Here is a 23,626-nt window from a genome sequence, read left to right on the forward strand (position 1 = left end):
GGTCGTGAGTGGACGATACCACAGAAAAAGCCGACATGCTCATGGTGTATGGAGAGTGTAGGAAGAATGCAGTTTGTTTTTGTACGCGGCAAGATATTCCTATATGCGTCAACTATCTAGGCAATTATTTATCTTCCTCATTAACCAGTTACATGGAAGTGGTATTGTAACACCTAGACAAGGTAACAGAAGGAAACAAGTGAGGACAGAAGAGAGGGAAGTTAATGTCTTTGCTGCCGTTGCAGTTGATCTGCACGTTAACTCCCGCCCAATCGCACGAGGTAGTGGCATGAGTCACACAAGTGTCCTAGATTATGAGAATCATGTTAATTTCTGTACATGGGCATTAAGGCAGGATACTCCAAATGAATCATGTATCTTGTTTAGTGATCAAGCCACGTTTACCAATCACGGCCAGGTAAACTGCCGAAACATGCACTATTGGTTTGTTGACAATGCCTGTTGGCTACATCAGGTGGATCGTCAGGTTTCATGGAGTGTAAACGTGTTGCATGGGTAAACATCAGTTCATCGGCCAGTTTTTCGTATATTGTACACTGAACGCGCCAGAAATATCACAGCCTCCTAACGGATCATCTTCCACGGATGCTAGAAGACGTTCCTCTGCAGACTAGGAGGAACCTGTGGTACCAACATGACAGCTATCCAGCCCATATTGCACGAAATACTACAGCATACGTTCACGAATTGTTCCCAAATCGCTGGATTTGACGCAGAGGACCTACACATTGGTCGATCCGTTCCCTGGATTTGACTCCTGTAAACTTTTTTTCTGTGGGGGAAAGCTGAAAGATGCTGTCTACAAGTACATACGAGGGTCATCCCAAAAGAAATGCACACTATTTTTTTTAAATCCATCTTTTATTCTACATGTTTGAAAGTTTTACAGTGTGTAGATACATGCTTTAGGAACAATATTTTCATTTCTCCACATAATTTCCATCCCTCTCAACTGCCTTACGCCATCTTGGAACCAGCGCCTGTATAATCGCACGGTAAAATTCTGGACCAACCTGTTTGAGCCACTGTTTGGCAGCGTGCACAAGGGAGTCATCGTCTTCAAACCTTGTTCCATGAAGAGAGTCTTTCAGTTTCCCAAAGAGATGATAGTCACATGGAGTCAGGTCAGGACTGTAAGGTGGGTGTTTCAGTGTTGTCCATCCTAGTTTTGTGATCGCTTCCGTGGTTTTTTGACTGATATGTGGCCGTGCATTCTCGTGCAACAGCAAAACATCCTGCTTTTGCTGATGTGGTCGAACAAGACTCAGTCGAGCTTGAAGTTTCTTCAGTGTCGTCATACATGCATCAGAATTTATGGTGGTTCCACTTGGCATGATATTCACAAGCAAGAGTCCTTCGGAATCGAAAAACACCGTAGCCATAACTTTTCCAGCAGAAGGTCTGGTTTTGGATTTTTTTTTCTTGGGTGAATTTGCATGATGCCATTCCACTGATTGCCTCTTCGTCTCTGGTGAAAAAAGATGGAGCCATGTTTCATCACCTGTCACAATTCTTCCAAGAAATTCATCTCCGCCATTCTCATACTGTTCCAAAAGTTCGCTGTATACCGTTTTTCTTGTTTCTTTGTGAGCCACTGTCAACATCCTGGGAACCCACCTGGCACAAACCTTTTTTAACGCCAACACTTTCAGTATTCTGCAAACACTTCCTTCCCCTATCCCAACGTAGAGTGACAAATCATTCACTGTAATGCGTCTGCCAGCAGTCACCAATTCGTTAACTCTCAGCACATTGTCTGGAGTGTGTGCATTATGAGGCCTGCCGCTGCTAGGACAATCCTCAATATTGCCGTGCCCGCTTTCGTCACGCAACCTGCTTGCCCACCGATTAACTGTACTGCGATCGACAGCAGCATCTCCATACACCTTTTCCAACCTCTTGTGGATGTTTCCCACTGTCTCGTTTTCACAGCACATGAATTCTATGACAGCACGTTGCTTCTGACGAACGTCAAGTGTAGCAGCCATCTTGAAGACATGCTGTGACGGCGCCACTCACGGGAACAGGTTGAACTAAGTTTGAAAACAAGCGGGAAGGATGTATCTACACACTGTAAAACTTTCACACATGCAGAATGAAAACTGCATTTTTACAAAAATAGTGCGTATTTCTTTTGGAGTGACCCTCGTATTAACTACACCGATGATAAGCAACGACGTATTACTGCAGCATGCTCGGATATCTCCACTGAACGCAGTACGTGTGCAGCAGTCGTTCCAGACTGGAAGCGTGTACTGCCTCTGCCGGTGGTCATTTTGAACACAACCTGGACTTCCTGAACATATCGGCGTTGCTAGTGTCGTCTAGCGCTTCTCCGAACCCTAACACGTCTAGAGTCCGGTCGCAAACCAGTTCTGGTCTTGTCAGCAAACATGACATTATTCCATTCTGCAATGGTCCTATGTTGATGTGCAAGAGTCCAGGTCGTTCGATTGCGCCGGTTCCGTTGGTTCAGTGCAAAACTTCTCATTGGTCTTCTGGAATGAAGAGCACCCTGATGCAATCTCCTACGCACTGTTCGGTCTGAGATACGAATCCCTTTTGCCTGGGGGAAGTCATTTTCAATATTTTTGGCAGCTAATGTGGGGCGCATGCGAGCCGACAGTTGAAGGAAACGTTGGCGTTGCCATACGAGGAGGTCCACTGCGAGGTGTATCATTCACATATCTCGTCTCTCCGTGCTTTCTTCACATCTTAGACACGCCACTTTGAGTGACATGTAACCGACCGGGGAACATCTTGCTGTGTATGACCTGCTAAAAGTAAAGCCACTATCCTGACTCTATCAAAGTGTTGCGTACCCCTGCGTGACAAGGCCGGCCGAAGTTGCCGAGCGGTTCTAGGCGCTACAGCCTGGAACCGCGCGACTTCTACGGTCGCAGGTTCGAATCTTGCCTCTGGCATTAATGTGTGTGATGTCCTTAGGTTAGTTACATTTAAGCAGTTCTAAGTTCTAGGTGACTGATGACCTCAGATGTTAAGTCCCATAGTGCTCAGAGCCATTTAATTTAGACAAACTCCGGAGGCTGCACGCGATACCGAAACAAATATTTTTCTTCAGTATCATATCTTCCTGTGACGATTTTTTAAACCGCTAGAGAGAGTTTTCTCTGGATGAAAATTAATTAAACTAACAATCTCTGTGAAGTTGTGTGGGACAACGAAAACACATTTTTAATGTGTTTTCCAGTGAGGACCAAAAGTAACGCAAGCAAGTTTTTATTCTTTATGACCAGGAGAGAACAACACTAATACAACACAATTACTACAGTTAGAGTAGAGGTTCAAAAATGCCTCCATTCACTTGTAAACAGAGGTTACACCGGTGAGTCACGTTCCGTGAAACACGGTCAAAGACTGCAGGAATGTCCTTAATGCCTACTGCTGCTGCTACTATCCGGGCAACTATATGCTTTGCTGCTTCAACCGGGTTTTGTAAACCAGTCGGATCATTTCTCGTCACACAAAAAAGTCCATAGGGGTCATATCAGGGAACCTAGTAGGCAATGGTACAGGGACACCGCTGCCAAACCACTTTTCTGGGAACTATAGCTTCAGGAATCGACTGAAATTTGCCGGCGGCTCGTCATGCTGGAACGACATGCGCTGTCTTGTAGCTATTGGCACGTCATCCATCAACTCTGACAATTCTCTAGCGATGAAATTGTAATGATGGTTGACGTTTAATGGCCTAGCTAGGAGATATGGTCCAATTAAACAAACAACATCTGCTCACACATTCACGTAGAATCGCAACTGACGAGCGCGAGTAACTATGGCACATGGTTTAACTTCACTGAAAAAATGCGAATTGTGGATATTGAAGATCTCATCACGGCACAACGTAACTATATCTGTAAACAGCACAGGGGACAGAAATGTAGGATGCATCTGACACTGTTCTAGGTACCACTGCGAAAACATATCGTCCAGTTTGTTCACACGTTGCAAGTCAAACGGCTTAACAATTGCTCATGAAGGACGTTTCTTACATTCGTCTGATTCATCCCGTATCATGCACTGCACAACTGCACGAACGCTGAGAGCGATCACGCCCTCCGCTGGATTAAAAAATGCTCAAAGGTAATTATGACATTAGAGAAAAATGTTTGCTTTAGAGCTCCCAGAGTTTGCCGGTTTAACCGGCTATTGAGATTTATTGGGTTGGTGCTTAAGTTCGTAGCGCTTTTCCGTAAGTTTGATAAAACAACAGATACACATAACAGAGACTTTAGTCATCAATGACATATTCTCCTTCCCTATTTACAATAGTCTGCCAAAGCTGGGGTAAATTTCGATTCCGCGACTATAGAAATCACGTGGTTTTGAGGCGAAGAACACGTCGAACCTTGTTCGTAGCTCATTTTCATTCGAGAAGGAAGTTCCTTAAAGACTGTTCGATAGACAGTTTAAATGGTGAAAATCCAAGGGAGGTGAATATGGTGGGTACGGAATGATGTTCCAACCTCACTCCCGTATAGTGTTCTTCGTTAGACTGGTAGAATGCGGTCGGGTATTATCGTGGAGTAGCATTGCTTCACGCAATCTCCCTGGTCTTTTTTATTCTTGGATTGCGTCTGCAAGGTTTCTCAGTTGCTGACAATAAATGTCAGCATTGATGGTTACAGTTCGGAGAAGCAATTCGTAGTACACCACGCCCTCGCTGCTCTACCAGATGCGTGGCTTTGTTGTCCCGCGCAGTTCTTTGTACGGGGAGTTGCTGCTTTTGTTTGGGCTCAACCATTCTTTTCTTTTCCTTATTTCAGCCTAAAGACACCATTTATCGTCACCAGTAACGATACAAGATACGAATGGTCGGTATTGTCCACGAGCCAATTGATGCCGAGCAAGCAGAAACGCACATATGGCCAGTCGTTGATTTTTGTGACTTTGGCTTACAATATGCGGTACCCATATTCCCGATATTTTAATCTTCCCCAGTGCATACATATATCGCACTACGACGGAATTATCACAGTTCATCACATTTGCCAGTTCTCGAGTACACTGGCGTGTATCATTGTTGATTAATGCGTTTAAACGATCTTCATCAAACTCCGAAGGTCTTCCTGAACGTGGAGAGTCACTGACGTCAAAACCATCCTTTTTAAAACCATTTCCTTGCTTTGCTCTGTCTAGTGACATTATCCCCATGGATGGCGCAAATGGTTTAAATGGGTCTGAGCACTATTGGACTTAACTTCTGAGGTCATCAGTCCCCTAGAACTTAGAACTTCTTAAACGTAACTAACCTAAGAACATCACACACATCAATGCCCCAGGCAGGATTCGAACCTCGACCGTATCGGTCGTGCGATTCCAGACATGGCGCAAATGTTTCTCGCTGCCTCCAATGCTGTCACCCCTTTACTAAACTCAAAAAGAAGAATATGTTGGAAATGTTCCGGTTTCTCTACCTGGCATTCCATTTTCTAGCGTGCACAGCTCCACTCACTATCTCCAAATGACAAATTGACGATATATAAACCCATACGGCAACACTGAACTACGAATGAAAAATGCCAATCTATAAAAAAAAACCATAGCAACCAGAAAAAAAACCATGCAAAACGAAATAGCTACGAAATTATGCATCAACCTAATAGTTTTTCCTTAACTCTGTGACGGTAGAATTCTCGTGATATCTTTGTCCCATCCGAACATGTCTGATCTCGAATCACGGGACGTTCAAACTTGAATCTTCTTCCTCTCATCCTTCTCCTCTCTCTCTCTCTCTCTCTCTCGTGCGCCTGTGTGTGTGTGTGTGTTTGCGTGTGTGCGCGCACATTGTCTTCAGTACGTCAGATGTCTCAAGGAACGTTTCGTATACAGGAGCTGTGGGCAGCTGCTTCCTGGAAGCGTGTATTTTTACACGCCAGCCGCAGTCGTCAGGAGTCACTTGAGAGGTTATTTTTGGGCGTGCTTCGGAAATCCACTTGGTTAATAAAATGCTGGAATCGGCCTCGAGTAAACAGAGGAAGATATCACGTATTATATTAACTGGGAGTCTGAATTTGTCTGACATTGAATGTAGGGTTTTATCGATGAAAGAAACTAATTTCAAGAAATGATTGTATACACGACATATATACAGAATGAAATTTTCACTCTGCAGCGGAGTGTGCGCTGATATGAAACTTCCTGGCAGATTAAAACTGTGTGCCCGACCGAGACTCGAACTCGGGACCTTTGCCTTTCGCGGGCAAGTGCTCTACCAACTGAGCTACCGAAGCACGACTCACGCCCGGTACTCACAGCTTTACTTCTGCCAGTACCTCGTCTCCTATCTTCCAAACTTTACTGAAGTCGCGAGTTCGAGTCTCGGTCGGGCACACAGTTTTAATCTGCCAGGAAGTTTTTACGACATACACTCCTGGAAATGGAAAAAAGAACACATTGACACCGGTGTGTCAGACCCACCATACTTGCTCCGGACACTGCGAGAGGGCTGTACAAGCAATGATCACACGCACGGCACAGCGGACACACCAGGAACCGCGGTGTTGGCCGTCGAATGGCGCTAGCTGCGCAGCATTTGTGCACCGCCGCCGTCAGTGTCAGCCAGTTTGCCGTGGCATACGGAGCTCCATCGCAGTCTTTAACACTGGTAGCACGCCGCGACAGCGTGGACGTGAACCGTATGTGCAGTTGACGGACTTTGAGCGAGGGCGTATAGTGGGCATGCGGGAGGCCGGGTGGACGTACTGCCGAATTGCTCAACACGTGGGGCGTGAGGTCTCCACAGCACATCGATGTTGTCGCCAGTGGTCGGCGGAAGGTGCACGTGCCCGTCGACCTGGGACCGGACCGCAGCGACGCACGGATGCACGCCAAGACCGTAGGATCCTACGCAGTGCCGTAGGGGACCGCACCGCCACTTCCCAGCAAATTAGGGACACTGTTGCTCCTTGGGTATCGGCGAGGACCATTCGCAACCGTCTCCATGAAGCTGGGCTACGGTCCCGCACACCGTTAGGCCGTCTTCAGCTCACGCCCCAACATCGTGCAGCCCGCCTCCAGTGGTGTCGCGACAGGCGTGAATGGAGGGACGAATGGAGACGTGTCGTCTTCAGCGATGAGAGTCGCTTCTGCCTTGGTGCCAATGATGGTCGTATGCGTGTTTGGCGCCGTGCAGGTGAGCGCCACAATCAGGACTGCATACGACCGAGGCACACAGGGCCAACACCCGGCATCATGGTGTGGGGAGCGATCTCCTACACTGGCCGTACACCACTGGTGATCGTCGAGGGGACACTGAATAGTGCACGGTACATCCAAACCGTCATCGAACCCATCGTTCTACCATTCCTAGACCGGCAAGGGAACTTGCTGTTCCAACAGGACAATGCACGTCCGCATGTATCCCGTGCCACCCAACGTGCTCTAGAAGGTGTAAGTCAACTACCCTGGCCAGCAAGATCTCCGGATCTGTCCCCCATTGAACATGTTTGGGACTGGATGAAGCGTCGTCTCACGCGGTCTGCACGTCCAGCACGTACGCTGGTCCAACTGAGGCGCCAGGTGGAAATGGCATGGCAAGTCGTTCCACAGGACTACATCCAGCATCTCTACGATCGTCTCCATGGGAGAATAGCAGCCTGCATTGCTGCGAAAGGTGGATATACACTGTACTAGTGCCGACATTGTGCATGCTCTGTTGCCTGTGTCTATGTGCCTGTGGTTCTGTCAGTGTGATCATGTGATGTATCTGACCCCAGGAATGTGTCAATAAAGTTTCCCCTTCCTGGGACAATGAATTCACGGTGTTCTTATTTCAATTTCCAGGAGTGTATATAGTTAAAAAAATCACGTAGGTGTGTGTCAATTTTCCATGGGTTGAAGATACAACTGCTTGAAATTTACGCGCAGAGTGCTGATGGACGTGCGTAATGCACATCGTCAGAATTGCTGGTATGCCTACATAGGTACATCCACCTAGAATTTGATGTTTTGCACTTTCTCGCCTAAATTGACGGTTTAAAAGTTTTTTGTATGCTTCAGAGTTTTCAACAAACTTCGTTTAACTAGTGGAGTTCGCATTACACATATTTCTTCCGAAAGTGGAATTTAATACATTGTGGCTGAAACAGAGGCCTACCAAAGTCGATAAGTCGACTTTCCTAACACAATCCTTACATGCTCGTTCCATTTCATATCGCTTTGCCACGTTACGTCCAGATATTTAGACGACGTGACTATGTCATTCAGCACACTACTAATGCTGTATTCGAACATTACGGATTTCTTTTCCTACTCATCTGCATTAACTTATATTTTTCTACACCGATTTTTCTAGACCGATAGTCCAAGAACACAATAATATTTATACCAAAACATTATACTAGGAATGAGGCACATTAGCGAGTAATTCGATAAAAGATGAACCGAGGTTGGATCCGTTGGTTGAAATCCCAAAGGATAATAATATTGCTCAAAACAGACCGAATGGATTAGGAAATGGTAATGGCTGTGGCGCTCAACGTTTCTATCAGAGGAAATTTCAAGAACGACAGTTCCCAACAGCAGCAATTGATCATTGTCGTAAGGAACATGGATCTATAAGCTTGCTGCTGACAAGTGGGGGAGGCCTAGGACAAGGAAACCTCAACTGGAGGAGGAACTTCTTCGTGCAGATGACGATAACCCTAGTGTCAGAGTAAGACAAGAAGTAAGCCGGCCTGAGTGGCCGAGCGGTTCTAGGCGCTACAGTCTGGAACCGCGCGACCGCTACGGTCGCAGGTTCGAATCCTGCCTCGGGAATGGATGTGTGTGATGTCCTTAGGTTAGTTAGGTTTAAGTAGTTTTAAGTTCTAGGGGACTGATGACCTCAGAAGTTAAGTCTCATAGTGCTCAGAGCCATTTGAACCATTTGCAACAAGTAATGTTGACCATATGACTGTCTGGATAGAGCGACATGAGAACTTGCTGTATCTGTACCATGTACAGCGTGTACCTGTACTATCAGCAGCAGATTCTCTTGCACTGGTTCACTTCTACGAATGGTTCATTCAACATTGCGTTAACCCTCTCTTTAGTGCAAAACTGCTGTTCACAGACGACAGTTCTTTTCAAAGTACGTGGCTGTGTTGAAGAATTGTCGAAACAGAACTCCATCATGGAAATAAAACGTTTCAGGTCGCACGTCCATATAACATACTTTCTACTTCTACTTTTAAGGAATGTTTCCTGAAAGTCTAGCGATATCTTTTTGTTACACTTTGTATATTGCTATTTTTTAAAATATTGACTTCTGGCTGGTAAACTAACGTCTTTTAACTTGGAGCTGTAATCACATATTTATATACGTTTGGTTTATTGTGGTTGATTTTCATATTATAATTTCTAATGTACAAAGGGCGCTCAATAAGCAGTACAACTCATTTTCTTCTGAAAGCAGGCTGGTTTTATTCCGGTTTCCAAGACACCACAGTACTCCCCACTCATTTGGCTACAAAACCCTGTTTTTTTTATCACAATATCTGTAAAATGTGACGGCTTTAAGCCACCTTAATGGGAGAACATGTAAGGCCGCCTGTACTACTCTACTGGTCGACGTGTGAGCCAAGGTTTTGTTGCACCAATAAACTCCCCATCAACCACATACTACTTCCCACAAAATGGAAGCCAGAGGGTGTGAGACCCGAGCTCTGGGGTGGATGAGGAAGAAGCGTCCAGTGACGTTTTGTGTTGCTATGACGTCAGACGTCTCGCCCAACTTCTCACCGTGATTTTGTTCACTTCCAGACCGCCGTAGACATACAGCACGTTGCTAACGAATGTCTGCGATGCCATTTTGAAGGCTACATATGGCGCCGTCACCTATAGGAACTTCGTGAAACTATGGTTGCTGAAGCAGGAATATTCCACGATCCAACAACAAATTCTGTATTTTTTCAGCCGACATTGGCCTAAAAAAGAAGTTTCGCATTATTTACTGGACGCCTGTCGTACATAGGAGAGACAAAACCCGCCTGGACAGACGACCGCTCTAACATGACGCTTACGGGACACGGGAAGGTCAGCCTGGATATGGTTCTTAAGACGGTTTTCCACATCTTCCTGGGTGAATGGCGGGCTGGTACCCACTTTCCGCCTCAGTTACACTTCACGCACACACGCAGTCAATCTTTACCCCACTTGACCATCTCATATCAGAAAAAGATACGAAACACAAACGGTCACCACACAAAGCTGCCCAAGGTCAGCCATAACTACTTCGCAGCGATGATTTAAAATTAACGATAGCTGCCCAGTCAAGATGTCAAGGAGCTTGCACAATGTCTTTCACCACCTCATCAAAGTACATAAACAAGTCCAGAAGGTCTATATTCATGACTGTCAAAAACAAGTGTTGTTGAAATCTTCAGTGTTATCGAAGGTTTCTTATTTTTTCACTGAAAAAATTACAGATTAAGTTTTAAAAACAGCGCTTTTTTTACTCTCTGAAGTATATTTCAAAAAGAGTTCACGAGCTCACTGGAAATGGAGAGAAAATCAGACGGTCGAAGATGGTGAAGGAAATCGATAGCGTCCTTTTCAAAGGAAGCTTTCCAACACATGCCTTAAGCGATTTAGGACAATGATCCCTCATCGTGGACGGAACGTTAAATCCAAAACTTTCTTCTCTCCCACTCCCCACCCCTCCTGAATGAGTGTCCACCGCCTTAACCACTACGCCGTTTCTCTAGCTTACATTTCGAAAGTACAGTTTACTACGGCGAAATTTCCTATTGAGAGAACTTTGATGTTGTGATGCGTATCTGTCAGAACGTAAGACGAATGCAATCGGAGGAATTTTTGGAAACGTATTAGAAAGTATACACTTGAATATTACAGTTGATATTTACAGCTGACTGATGTATACATTCTTTGCGACAAGCTACACACCTCAACAAAAGTTTGAAATATCATAGAGTTTACTGCAATGACTTCTTGCAGTACACCCATTGAGCTTTGCACAATAGCTTTTTAACAAAATAAACATAATTCCTGCTGAAAACAAGAACGATTATGGCTAGTTACAAAAAAAAAAAAAACATTACAAAACATAGCAGGCTCTCTTCTAAGTCTACATCTTGAAAACAAAAACAGTGAAAATCTTCATCTTATGACGATGATTATCTGTCTTTAATAGTGAGTATATCCTCCCCTCGCATGGATGAGTTCTTCTACTCTGCGAGGCAGGCTCTGGATACCATCAAGTTTATCTTGGGGTATGAGGTCTCACTCCTCAATCGCAGTTTCAGTGAGGTCCTGAAGATTGTCAGGTGGATTAGGACGCTGTGCAATGGCCACCTTCAACAAGTCCCATGCATGCTCAATTGCATTCATGTTTGGGGACTGTACTGGCCAGGGCATTCGGTTGATGTTGTATCTTTGAAGACACTGAGACACTGCTAAAGTAAGGTGCGGTCATCAACTAGGATGAAGTTGTCACCGACTTCACGTCTGTAGGGCCTTACAATAGTTATTAGAACCTCTTGGAGGTGTCGAGGAACAGTCACATTCCCTTGGATGGGAATTAAAGGGGTCCACCGTCCTATAATTATTGGCGATTACAAAATTACATGTCCACCTGCAAATGGATGGACTTCCTGAACATATCGGCGTTCCTAATGTCGTCCAGCACTTCTCCAAACCCTAACACGTCTAGAGTCCGGCCGCAAACCAATCCTGGTCTTGTCAGCAAACATTCAGCAATGGTCCAATGATGATGTGCAAGAGTCCAGGTCGTACGATTGCGTCGGTTCCATTGGTTCAGTGCAAAACTTCTCATTGGTCTTCTGGAATGAAGAGCACCCTGATGCAATCTTCTACGCACTGTTCGGTCTGAGATACGAATTCCTGTTGCACGGGGGAAGTCATTTCCAATATTTTTAGCAGTTGATGTGGGGCGCCTGCGACCCAACAGTTGAAGGAAACGTTGGTGTTGCCATACGAGGAGGTCCACTACGAGGTGTATCGTTCACATATCTCGTCTCCCTGTGCTTTCTCCACATCTTAGACATGTAACCGAACGGGGAACATCTTGCTGTGTATGACCTGACTCTTTCAAAGCGTTGTGTACCTCTGCGTGACATGTTACTGTACTGCTGAACACAAACTGAATGAAGCTGTTGTTGTGCCGACTGCTCGCGGTGTGCCACTGCGGCAGCGGTATGTTTACATGACTAGGAAACGGCCACAAAGCATAGCATTAGTAAACACCGTCCAGTACATGGGCTCCAACTGGATAATGCATGAAGTGCCTAGATCAATGAGACCTCTAGACTAAATTTTACCATAATATTCCAAACTTTTATTGTGTATATTTTCCTGCATATACATCTGGCATTGTTTCGTTTAGTTTCATCTTACTCTTGCACACAAGTGCGTTTACATTGGATTATTTGACTCTTACCCCAGGTGAGAGATCAAGCTCTTACGATAGAACTTGGTTTCCAAATGGAGGACTGCGACTCATAAAAGAAAACAGTATTTTCTTGATATACAACAAAATCTGTTGATTGACCTTAGAGTGACAGATTTCGACTGCCCTAGATACATGAAGTCGAATTAAGTCGGGTGATGCTGAGGAAATTAGATTAGGAAATGAGATACTTAAAGTAGTAAAGGAGTTTTGCTATTTGGGGAGCAAAATAACTGATGATGGTCGAAGTAGAGAGGATATAAAATGTAGACTGGCAATGGCAAGGAACACGTTTCTGAAGAAGAGAAATTTGTTAACATCGAGTATATATTTAAGTGTCAGGAAGTCATTTCTGAAAGTATTTGTATGGAGTGTAGCCATGTATGGAAGTGAAACATGGACAGTAAATAGTTTGGACAAGAAGAGAATAGAAGCTTTCGAAATGTGGTGTTACAGAAGAATGCTGAAGATTAGATGGGTAGATCACATAACTAATGAGGAAGTATTGAATAGGATTGGGGAGAAGAGAAGTTTGTGGCACAGCTTGACCAGAAGAAGGAATCGGTTGGTAGGACATGTACTGAGGCATCAAGGGATCACCAATTTAGTATTGGAGGACAGTGTGGAGGGTAAAAATCGTAGAGGGAGACCAAGAGATGAATACACTAAGCAGATTCAGAAGGATGTAGGTTGCAGTAGGTACTAGGAGATGAAGAAGCTTGCACAGGATAGAGTAGCATGGAGAGCTGCATCAAACCAGTCCCAGGACTGAAGACCACAACAACAACAACAGATACATGAAGTGATTGTTCTAAAAACGCATTTGCAAATAAACGAATTTAATGTCGCAGAACCACCTTGAATACAGTAAATAATACAAAAGATGAAAATAAAATTATTGTTAAAAACGCGAACAGAACGTTCAACGGTCCGTCACATACGTTAAATAGCAGACATAACTCAATGAAAACGGAAATATAAATCTGCAAGTCGATTATGCAGTCAGGTCTAAGAAAAGCAAGATAGAGCCAAGTCTTAAGACAAAGAGAGGGGGGGGAGGGGGAGGAAGTCAGAGAGAGAGAGAGAGAGAGAGAGAGAGAGAGAGAGAGAGAGAGAGAGAGAGAGAGAGTGAGAGATAGTGGGGGAGGGAGAGAGTAGGGGGGGGGGGAGGAGGAGGGAGAGAGTGGGGGGGGGGACAGAATAACAGGTCTCAAACTTTGAGAGGAAAATATTACTAGTGAAGAATGACTGATACGAAAATTACTTAGAGCTGCAGGACTTATTGAAAGAAATTTGCACTGTACCAAAATTATAAGCTAAAAATTTTAAGTGGATTAGTCGTGTAATGAGATCACATGAAAACAGTGATCAGTATGGAAGAAGACTACCAGGACGTTCAAGAATGTTAATAATTGTGGTGCTATGTCCGCCAGTGGACACGGTACACAGACGTACACAAAGAGGGCGCCACACGGGAATGCAAGCCTACAGAGAGGCGCCACATAGGTATGGTCAGACGCCATAAAGGGCGCACACAACAGGACTGTGTTATGCTTCCGCCTCACGTCACGCAAGTAACTGTCAAGTAAACATTCGGCCATCAAATGCAGATACAAGCGGACGCACCGCTCCTATCAGAGTATATCAACAGTCTGGTAGTTTGACAGTGTCAGCACCGTACCTCACGACACCGTCAGGAGATATCTAAATTCGCCGCCCAGAGCAGCCGAACTGGCCATTCTGCAAATTACGCAAGTCATCGTTCTTTAGATTCAGGACAAGACCAGATTGACCACTGCAAGAAAATGTAACTACGCTGCCACGCATCTTTACGCTCACATTACATAACCTGTACTAAAGTTACTTTATTATTATAAAATGTTGCTAATCTGTGTTGCTTTCAGTTTTTCGTTACTTTCTCTGAACTTACTCGGCGCTATAACGACGCTGTAGAGTTGCTGCGTGCAAGCAAGCCACCTCAACAACAGCGACTACTTTCGGTGGTAGGGGATTCCCTTCCTGCCGCATTTATATGTTGATGCCAAGTGTACGAGGTAAACAACCTGTGGATACATTTGTAAAAAAAAAAAACAGACAAGTCTGTCTCAATTGCGTTAAGTCAGCCATAAGGAAAATACATAATTTGTATCCCCTTTGAATAATAATAATTGTGTGGATCATTGTCATTGTCATCCCAAATGATAGAAAAATCGACAAAAAAGAACTAGCAAATCTTGCCAGATGCGAGGACTTGAAAACAGAACTTCGTCGACTCTTCCGGAATACCAGGTGGAGGTGGTCCCAGTGGTTCTCAGCACACTAGGAGAAACGCCAAACGCCAAACGATCTTAGTGGGCCCCTGAAAACCATTGGCACTAATAAAAATCTATCTGCCAACCACAGCAAGCCGCTATACTGGGATCATCACGAATTATCTTCCGACACACAATAGAGACCTCAATCCTTGGGAAATGTACTAGTGAAAATAGAGTACCCCAGCAGGAATGGTTAATATTCAGGAGTATGACAGGAACGATCACCCGAAGGAAAAAGAGTATAACAAACATGTGCTCTAAAATGCATATCTTCGGAGCTATGAGCATCTGTTTATCTTCGCTACTGTGAAAAACATCTCTTCTACTGAACAAGTACTCACAGCCCTTAGGTATGTTTTTTAGAGACCGTGTTTACTAGACTTTCTTGCTTCGAATGACCATTCCAGTCGTGACCTTCAATACCGACCATTGCTCCTAGGACACTCTGTATACGAACCTCAGCACGGTGAACTAATTTGCTGTATGTACTGTCAACAATAATTATTGTCCTACCTGGCCAACCCGCGCCTGAAGCGTTCATAGGTTGCCTGTCACAAGCCGGGATACAGGAGTAATGAAAGAAGAGTAACACCTCAAAAATAAAATAAAAATAAAAAAAAATCTACCATGTAAGTACAATAAATCTCAGTGTCACAGTCATTAATGAACTACAAGCTGCACGGGATATACGAGTAGTTAGTTGAAAATGCATTATTAGAAAAATAATGGGTGCAAGACAAACGACAGGTGGTTGGAAAATAAAAAGTAAAGAGGTCTACTAAAACATAAAGGAAGTGTCAGATGTAATGGCAAAGCGAAGGATAGCGTTCTTTGGCCGCCTTTCTCGAATGAATGAGAGTAGGCTAACGAAACACAAAGCATTCCTATATTTATGGAAAAAGAGGTAAACAGTAGCATGGATTACAGATATAAGAAAAGGAGAAGCGGAAAGAAAATAAAAACATAAAAAATTAACCGGATGAAACAGGAAGCAAACAGTGGAAAATCAAGAATGGAATGTAACAATATTATGGAAAGGAAAGTTGTTACCATGTAGCGGAGATGCTGAGTCGCAGAGAGGCACAACAAAGAGACTGTCACAAATAAGCTTTCGGGCAGCAACGCCTTCGTCAAAAATATACGACAGATACACATACACACACTCACTCAAACGCAACTCTCGCAAACGACTGTAGTCTCTGGCAAGTGAGTTGCCAGAGAGGCCTTGCTGGCCGAAAGCTAATTTGTTCAAAATGGTTCAAATGGCTCTGAGCACTATGGTCATTAGTCCCCTAGAACTTAGAACTAGTTAAACCTAACTAACCTAAGGACATCACAACCATCAATGCCCGAGGCAGAATTCGAACCTGCGACCGTAGCGGTCTTGCGGTTCCAGACTGCAGCGCCTTTAACCGCACGGCCACTTCGGCCGGCAGCTAATTTGTGACAGTCTTTTGTTGTGCCTATCTGCGACTCAGCATCTCCGCTATTGGTGAGTAACAACTTTCCTTTTCATAACAGAAAGCAACATTTTTAAGAAAAAAATACTATGTCTAGAAAGTTTTAAAGGCAGAAAGAATAAAATCAGGAAACAGTGACCGCGGAAAGAGCATAACATGAGGAAAAGACGGAGTAGTACTGGAAAATAAAACAACAAAGAAATATGAGGAACTGAAGTGGTTTCATGATCCTAGTTGGTTGATATAACGACGATAGTAATAATAATAATAATCATTATTATTCTGTAATACGTGTGCTTTGTTTTCGTCACAGGCAACACTTGTAATATTTGGTAGTGGTTTGTCGGGGTCTGACGTCCTCCTGCAGCTCGCGTTTCTGAAGGACAAATTTTTATATTATACAATGTTCTTAACTTTCAGGTAAGTAGAAGCTCCCAACTGAGACAAAGGCGTAAAGCGACGTCGTTCGAGGTGAACTGAAGAGAGGTGTTATGAGCCAGTTCTGTAGAGATGACGTGTGTTCATTCACACTTACCGAGGGAAGGCAAGCCCCTGCGCGTCGCGAACAGCCAACCCCACAGCTGACCCGACGACGCGTGCTTGTCCTTGTCTTTGGCGGCCCTCTTCATGTCTGAGCCGAACGAAAACTGGTGTAGCGCTTGTGGTACCAGAAGCGAGCTAACGCGCGACTGGCGATGTGCTAGGGCCGCGGGCGGGAAGCGACTGAGTGGCAGCGGCTATCTAATCGGAGGGGGAGACTGGCTGCTGCGCGACCAATCACCGACAAGTCGTCTGCAGCCGCTCTGACTCAACGCGTCGTAGCCGGTAGCTGCTTCACGTGCGCGAGGCGGCCGCTTCCGGCACCCAACAAACCCAGACTGCGTCGTCGCACGGGCATGACTACGCAAAGTCGCGCACCCACCGGCCCCGTAAGAGTCCAAGCAGAAAAATGAAACGTTCTCGCCGGCCGAAGTGGCCGCGCGGTTAAAGGCGCTGCAGTCTGGAACCGCAAGACCGCTACGGTCGCAGGTTCGAATCCTGCCTCGGGCATGGATGTTTGTGATGTCCTTAGGTTAGTTAGGTTTAACTAGTTCTAAGTTCTAGGGGACTAATGACCTCAGCAGTTGAGTCCCATAGTGCTCAGAGCCATTTGAACCATTTTTTTGAAACGTTTTCGGCCTCGGTAACAAAGAAATGTGGTCTTTTTAAGACAAAAAATGGTTTAACTTTTCGATCTAGTCGTTGTTGTTAAGGTATTCAGTTTACAGACTGGCTCGATGCATCTCTCCACGATATTACCTGAATTTACCGTCGGTGCTTGGCAGAAGACGATAGTAATTTTAGCAAGGTAAACACTTTCTAATGTTCTGCAGAGTTACACTACTGGCCATTAAAATTGTTACACCACGAAGATGACGTGCTACAGACGCGAAATTTAACCGACAGGAAGAAGATGCTGTGATATGCAAATGATTAGCTTTTCAGAGCATTCACACAAGGTTGGTGCAGGTGGCGACGCCTACAACGTGCTGACATGAGGAAAGTTTCCAACCGATTTCTCATGCACAAACAGCAGTTGACCGGCGTTGCCTGGTGAAACGTTGTTGTGATGCCTCGCGCAAGGAGGAGAAATGCGTACCATCACGTTTCCGACTTTGATAAAGGTCGGATTGTAGCCTCGCGATTGCGGTTAATCGTATCGCGACTTTGCTGCTCGCATTGGTCGAGATCCAATGACTGTTAGCAGAATATGGAATCGGTGGGTTTAGGAGGGTAATACGGAGCGCCGTGCTGGATCCCAACGGCCTCGTATCGCTAGGCAGTCGAGATGACAGGCATCTGATCCGCATGGCTGTAACGCATCGTGCAGCCATGTCTCGATCCCTGAGTCAACAGCTGGGGACGTCTGCAAGACAACAACCATCTGCACGATCAGTTCGACGACGTTTGCAGTAGCACGGACTATCAGCTCGTAGACCGTGGCTGCGGTTACCCTTGACACTGCATCACAGACAGGAACGCCTGCGACGGTGTACTCAACGAGGAACCTTTTGCACGAATGGCAAAACGTCATTGTTTCGGGATGAATCCAGGTTATGTTTACAGCATCGTGATGGTCTCATCCGTGTTTGGCGACATCGCGGTGAACGCACATTAAAAGCGTGTATTCGTCATCGCCGTACTGGCGTATCACCCGGCGTGGTGGTATGGGGTGCCATTGGTTACACGTCTCTGTCACCTCTTGTTCGCATTGACGGCACTTTGAACAGTGGACGTTACATTTCAGATGTGTTACGACCCGTGGCTCTACCCTTTATTCGATCCCTGCGAAACCCTACATTTCAGCAGGATAATGCACGAACGCATGTTGCAGGTCCTGTACCGGCCTTCCTGGATACAGTAAATGTTCGTCTGCTGCCCTGGCCAGCACATTCTCCAGATCTCTCACCAAATGAAAACGTCTGGTCAATGGTGGCGGAGAAACTGGCTCGTCACAATACGCCAGTCACTACTCTTGATGAACTGTGGTATTGTGTTGAAGCTGCATGGGCAGCTGTACCTGTACACTCCATCCAAGCTCTGTTTGACTCAATGCCCAGGCGTATCAAGGCCGTTATTACGGCCAGAGGTGGTTGTTCTGGGTACTGATTTCTCAGTATCTCTGCACCCAAATTGCGTGAAAATGTGATCACATCTCAGTTCTAGTATAACATATTTGTCCAATGAATACCCGTTTATCTACTGCATTTCTTCTTGGTGTTGCAATTTTATGGCCAGTAGTGTACTAGCAGTGAGACATTGGCGAATAATTTAATATAAGATGTGCTGAGGTTTGATCTGTTGGTTGAAATTCCGAAGGATAATGACATTGTTCAAAACAGATTAAATTTCACTTTGATATAAGCCTCTTTTATTTTCTTTTTTAAAAAAAATGCGCAACGTATGTGAATGGTGGCCACATACGAAAAACTGATAGAATAACTGTTCAGTATCTATCACAAGTGCAAAATTTGTAATTGGTTTGTGCACACACATTTTACACCCAGGAGCATGCGCTAAATAATAACGTACAACTCCCGGAACACGAAAATAACATGCGCAGCACGTTCATCACCGATAACTTTACCGACTCCAGAAAAAAAAAAAAAAAAAAAAAAAAAAAAGAAAAAAAAAATCTCACGTAAACTCCAGATGCTAGACGATAGGCGAAAGACCACGAGATCTGCCATGCACGCTTATTTTAAAGTTCGGTCACGTGGCCACACCTCGATTCAGTGCAGATGCGTTCATCCTGACCACCAATAATAATTTTCACAATAATTTCATATAAATACATATCATAAAATCATATAGAAATATTCAGTCTTTTGCAAGCTCTTAATAAATCACTTATACTTTATTTCAACAACTGTAAACAAATCTCAGACATATAAATAGTCATATCAAGCACTTGATTTAAAACATTAACTTGACCTATTTTATAAATCACAACTATAATTAAATACACATCGAAAGTTATTAGAATGTTAAAGACGGAAACTCATGCTGATGAAATCATTTGTGTCTCTATGAAGGATTTCATAGTTAAGGCACTATTGACGTAATAAACTAAATTGTTTATAACATTTTCTTTTATTTGTTTAATCAGAGAAATAATCTGTTCATTATATTGCATGCAGTATCCTATTTGATCTGACATATCACAAGCGTGACTTTCGTGATGGTTTCAGTTGTTGCAATTTACTATAAACAATAACAGTAATAATGTTAATAGCTTTCTAACTATTGAAAGTCCAGAAGTGGATCTATGTTCACTGAGCTCATCCCACTGCCGCTGTTACAAAACTGTCATTGGTTTTTTTTCTACCATATTTGTAACGAATTTTACTTATTGTGATTAAAATTATATTAGTGACGACATTGCAGGTCACAGGCAATGAAACTGAATATTTGTGAAACAACTGATGTGAATATTTTATTTATTTACGTAGTCACAGTGAAGAGTTCGCAGCCCGCGGTATTAACGAGTCTGCCCCACGCCTTAAAAACATATAATTTTTTTTCGATCCGTCAGAACAAAGTTTAGGTTCGTTATGACACCTGGTGCTGTGCGCAGAATAAAATTGTTGATGCAATTGACCAAAGTTTCACACAATTTTCTTCGACTTCCTTGTGATATGCTGTACTTAAGCACTGAAGAACACTCCCTTTTTGTCCACGATCTGTTCAAAAGTTTTTGAAGAATCGAACGCGTCACGATGCCACTTACTTTTCGCATGAGATTGTGTACCTCCATGAAACTTTTGAAATTTAAGGCAAGCAGGAATGATGAACTTACCCATGCAGACCGCGCTAGAGTGAACGTCTAAACAAAATACGGTACATGGACGCAGAGGTACCTAAGCTATAGCTGAGTACGGCAGCCACGGGTAGATTGTAAGCCATTCAGATCGAAAGCCTCGTTCACCATCAAGGCTTACTTCATTTTTAAAATTTTACCTTTTGTTAGGCGTCCGAAGATTTCTTAATAACTGCAAGTGAAAATCGTCATTGACTTGATAATTAGAATACAAACACAACGCAATATCTAATAATGAATTAGTTGTGTTACAGCTAGTGAAATCGAGCGAAGCATCTTGTAGAATATCTTTATTACTACCTATAAGCAAAAGATGAGATTTTTGTTGACTAACGTAGGTATGCTTACACTCTAAAATTTAACTAGTGAGTGTTAACCAGAAATTAGTGAATATTCTCTATTTGTTAGTGAGGAGTACATAAAGGAAACTCTTTTTCATATTTTGTGGAATGCAGCTCGCGTAATCCGCCATAACCCGATCACAATTTTTAAATTAAAACCGAGATACTGCTTAGCCAAACATAACGGCAAACAGCCTATATGCGCGAGATTAATCGCGTGCTTAACATCCGTTAAATTGCCAATAGTTTCATTAATACAGTTTTAGAGCGTAACGAGATTAAGATGTGTACAGACAAAAAAAGACACAGAAACTAATTTAGTTGCATATAGAAACATATCTGGACTGGATGCCGTAATATGAGAAGTATCATCATCATCATCATCATCATCATCATCATCACAGTAGATGTTGACTTAGTGTTTTTTGCAGAGAAAAAGTCTTATGGCGTTCATTATTTGAGAAAAAAAACACCCTTATACAAACAATTACTCGCGGCTGCTAGACTAACCAACGTATCGTTTAGTTTTTCTGCACTAAGCTAAGCAACGTATTGTTTAGTTTTTGTGCAGCACACCCACACGGCGCAGTGCGCGAGGCACTAGCAGAGACGTGTTCCAGAGATACAGATTCATATCCAAAGACCACCCCACTTAAACGTAGCAAAAATGCAAAATTTTGTATAAGTAGGCTCACCTAACTATAACTTTAAGACTGCACTGGTAAAAGTTATTTCGTAATAGAATAGCCAAGATCTTGGCGACGCCCTTGGATGTAACTTACGCATTCTGACTCAATTTTACAGAACAAAGACGTGCCTTTAAGTTGCAAATAGTGACGCCCACATTTCGTAAAGAGAGTGACAGAACCTCCGCTGCACGAGTAACGATTTCTCGGAAATGTTCGTTTCTCAGACAGATACGTTATCAGCACGCGGCCGTGTGCCTTCTTTTTTTTGGGGGGGGGGGGGGGGGGGGAAATCTATCTCTAAGTTCGAAATGCCACTTCCTCCTCCTCTACAAATAATTTTCCGCATTCCAGATACTACTAACGACATTTGCAAAAAAAAATGTTATTATTTTGTTTCTTTTCACGCTGGAAACCGCGTTCGCAGATAGCGCTAAATATTACACACGGAAAGAAGCGTTAAAAGCGCCGTTTTCCATGTGGATGATGGGACATTAGCTTTTGTTTCTCTCTCATTCAACTTTTCTTCGTTATAGTTCGCTTGCAATAAAATATCTTATTTTTTTGTCGGCTGGTTCTGTAGCAGATCTTTAATGACTTGACACATTTGTTTCACCATAGTGATTAAGATGTTATTCAATCTGTATATTAAGCAAGGAGTAAAGGAAACAAAACAAAAATTCGGAGTAGGAATTAAAATCCATGAAGATGAAATAAAAACTTTGAGGTTCGCCGATGACATTGTAATTCTGTCAGAGACAGCAAAGGACCTGGAAGAGCAGCTGAACGGAATGGATAGTGTCTTGAAAGGAGGATATAAGATGAACATCAATAAAAGCAAAATGAGGATAATGGAATGTAATCGAATTAAATCGGGTGATGCTGAGGGAATTAGATTAGGAAATGAGAGACTTAAAGTAGTAAATGAGTTTTGCTATTTGGGGAGTAAAATAACTCATGATGGTCGAAGTAGAGAGGATATAAAATGTATACTGACAATGGCAAGGAACACGTTTCTGAAGAAGAGAAATTTGTTAACATCGAGTATAGGTTTAAGTGTCAGGAAGTCATTTCTGAAAGTATTTGTATGGAGTGTAGCCATGTATGGAAGTGAAACATGGACGATAAATAGTTTAGACAAGAGAATAGAAGCTTTTGAAATGTGGTGCTACAGAAGAATGCTGAAGATTAGATGGGTAGATCACATAACTAATGAGGAGGTATTGAATAGAATTGGAGAGAAGAGAAATTTGTGGCACAACTTGACTAGAAGAAGGGATCGGTTGGTAGGGCATATTCTGAGGCACAAGGGATCACCAATTTGGTATTGGAGGGTAGCGTGGAGGGTAAAAATCGTAGAGTGAGACCAAGAGATGAATACACTAAACAGATTTAGAAGGATGTAGGTTGCAGTGGGTACTGGGAGATGAAGAAGCTTGCACAGGATAGAGTAGCATAGAGAGCTGTTTCAAACCAGACTCTGGACTAAAGACCACAACAACAACAAACACAGTGATTAAGTTCACGACCCTGGAGCCTACGCATTGTTTCTTTGTGTAACGCTAACGTAGTACTATAAATGGTCGTCGGAGCTTCTCAAATGGTAGTTGCATAAGAAGGTTGATTGCGACAACGGTCGCACACAGGTGTTATATTTCGTCATTATTTCGCAACTGGCATGTCGCCCAGTTTCTTCGTCTCTGATTCCAGAATTATCTGTTGTGAACGACTTGAGGATCAACGTTTTCTTCTTGGTCCATTCTCATGTAGAGCACAGAGAAAGAAGGACTACTAGGTATCTATCTCTACCATTAGCCACTCTGAACCCTTAAGCTTTTTAATTACTATCTTAGTTCCTCTCTTTGGATCAAGAAAATGCATACAAATCACTAATCATCATAATCTTATATCAAGGATTAGACTGTTGCCTGTTCCAAACTCACAAACGAAATCATTCCCGTCTTTTGCTAGGTCTTCCAATACCTCTTTTTGCCATTCGGGTTGTAGTTCAGG

The 23,626-nt window shown here is 43.6% G+C and overlaps 1 protein-coding gene across 1 annotated transcript in view; it reads right to left on the minus strand.

Moving 5' to 3' along the window:
* LOC126481644 (ovarian-specific serine/threonine-protein kinase Lok-like) overlaps window positions 1-16,939 on the minus strand; it is a 220,799-nt gene extending 203,860 nt beyond the window's left edge. Inside the window, exon 1 of the mRNA XM_050105550.1 lies at window positions 16,762-16,939. Coding sequence (XP_049961507.1) covers window positions 16,762-16,855 — 94 coding nt within the window. The 5' untranslated portion in view covers window positions 16,856-16,939. The remainder of the gene's footprint in view (window positions 1-16,761) is intronic.
* Between the last annotated feature and the right edge of the window lie 6,687 nt (window positions 16,940-23,626).

Source organism: Schistocerca serialis, chromosome 5 (assembly GCF_023864345.2).
Source record: "Schistocerca serialis cubense isolate TAMUIC-IGC-003099 chromosome 5, iqSchSeri2.2, whole genome shotgun sequence".
Taxonomy (NCBI): domain Eukaryota; kingdom Metazoa; phylum Arthropoda; class Insecta; order Orthoptera; family Acrididae; genus Schistocerca; species Schistocerca serialis.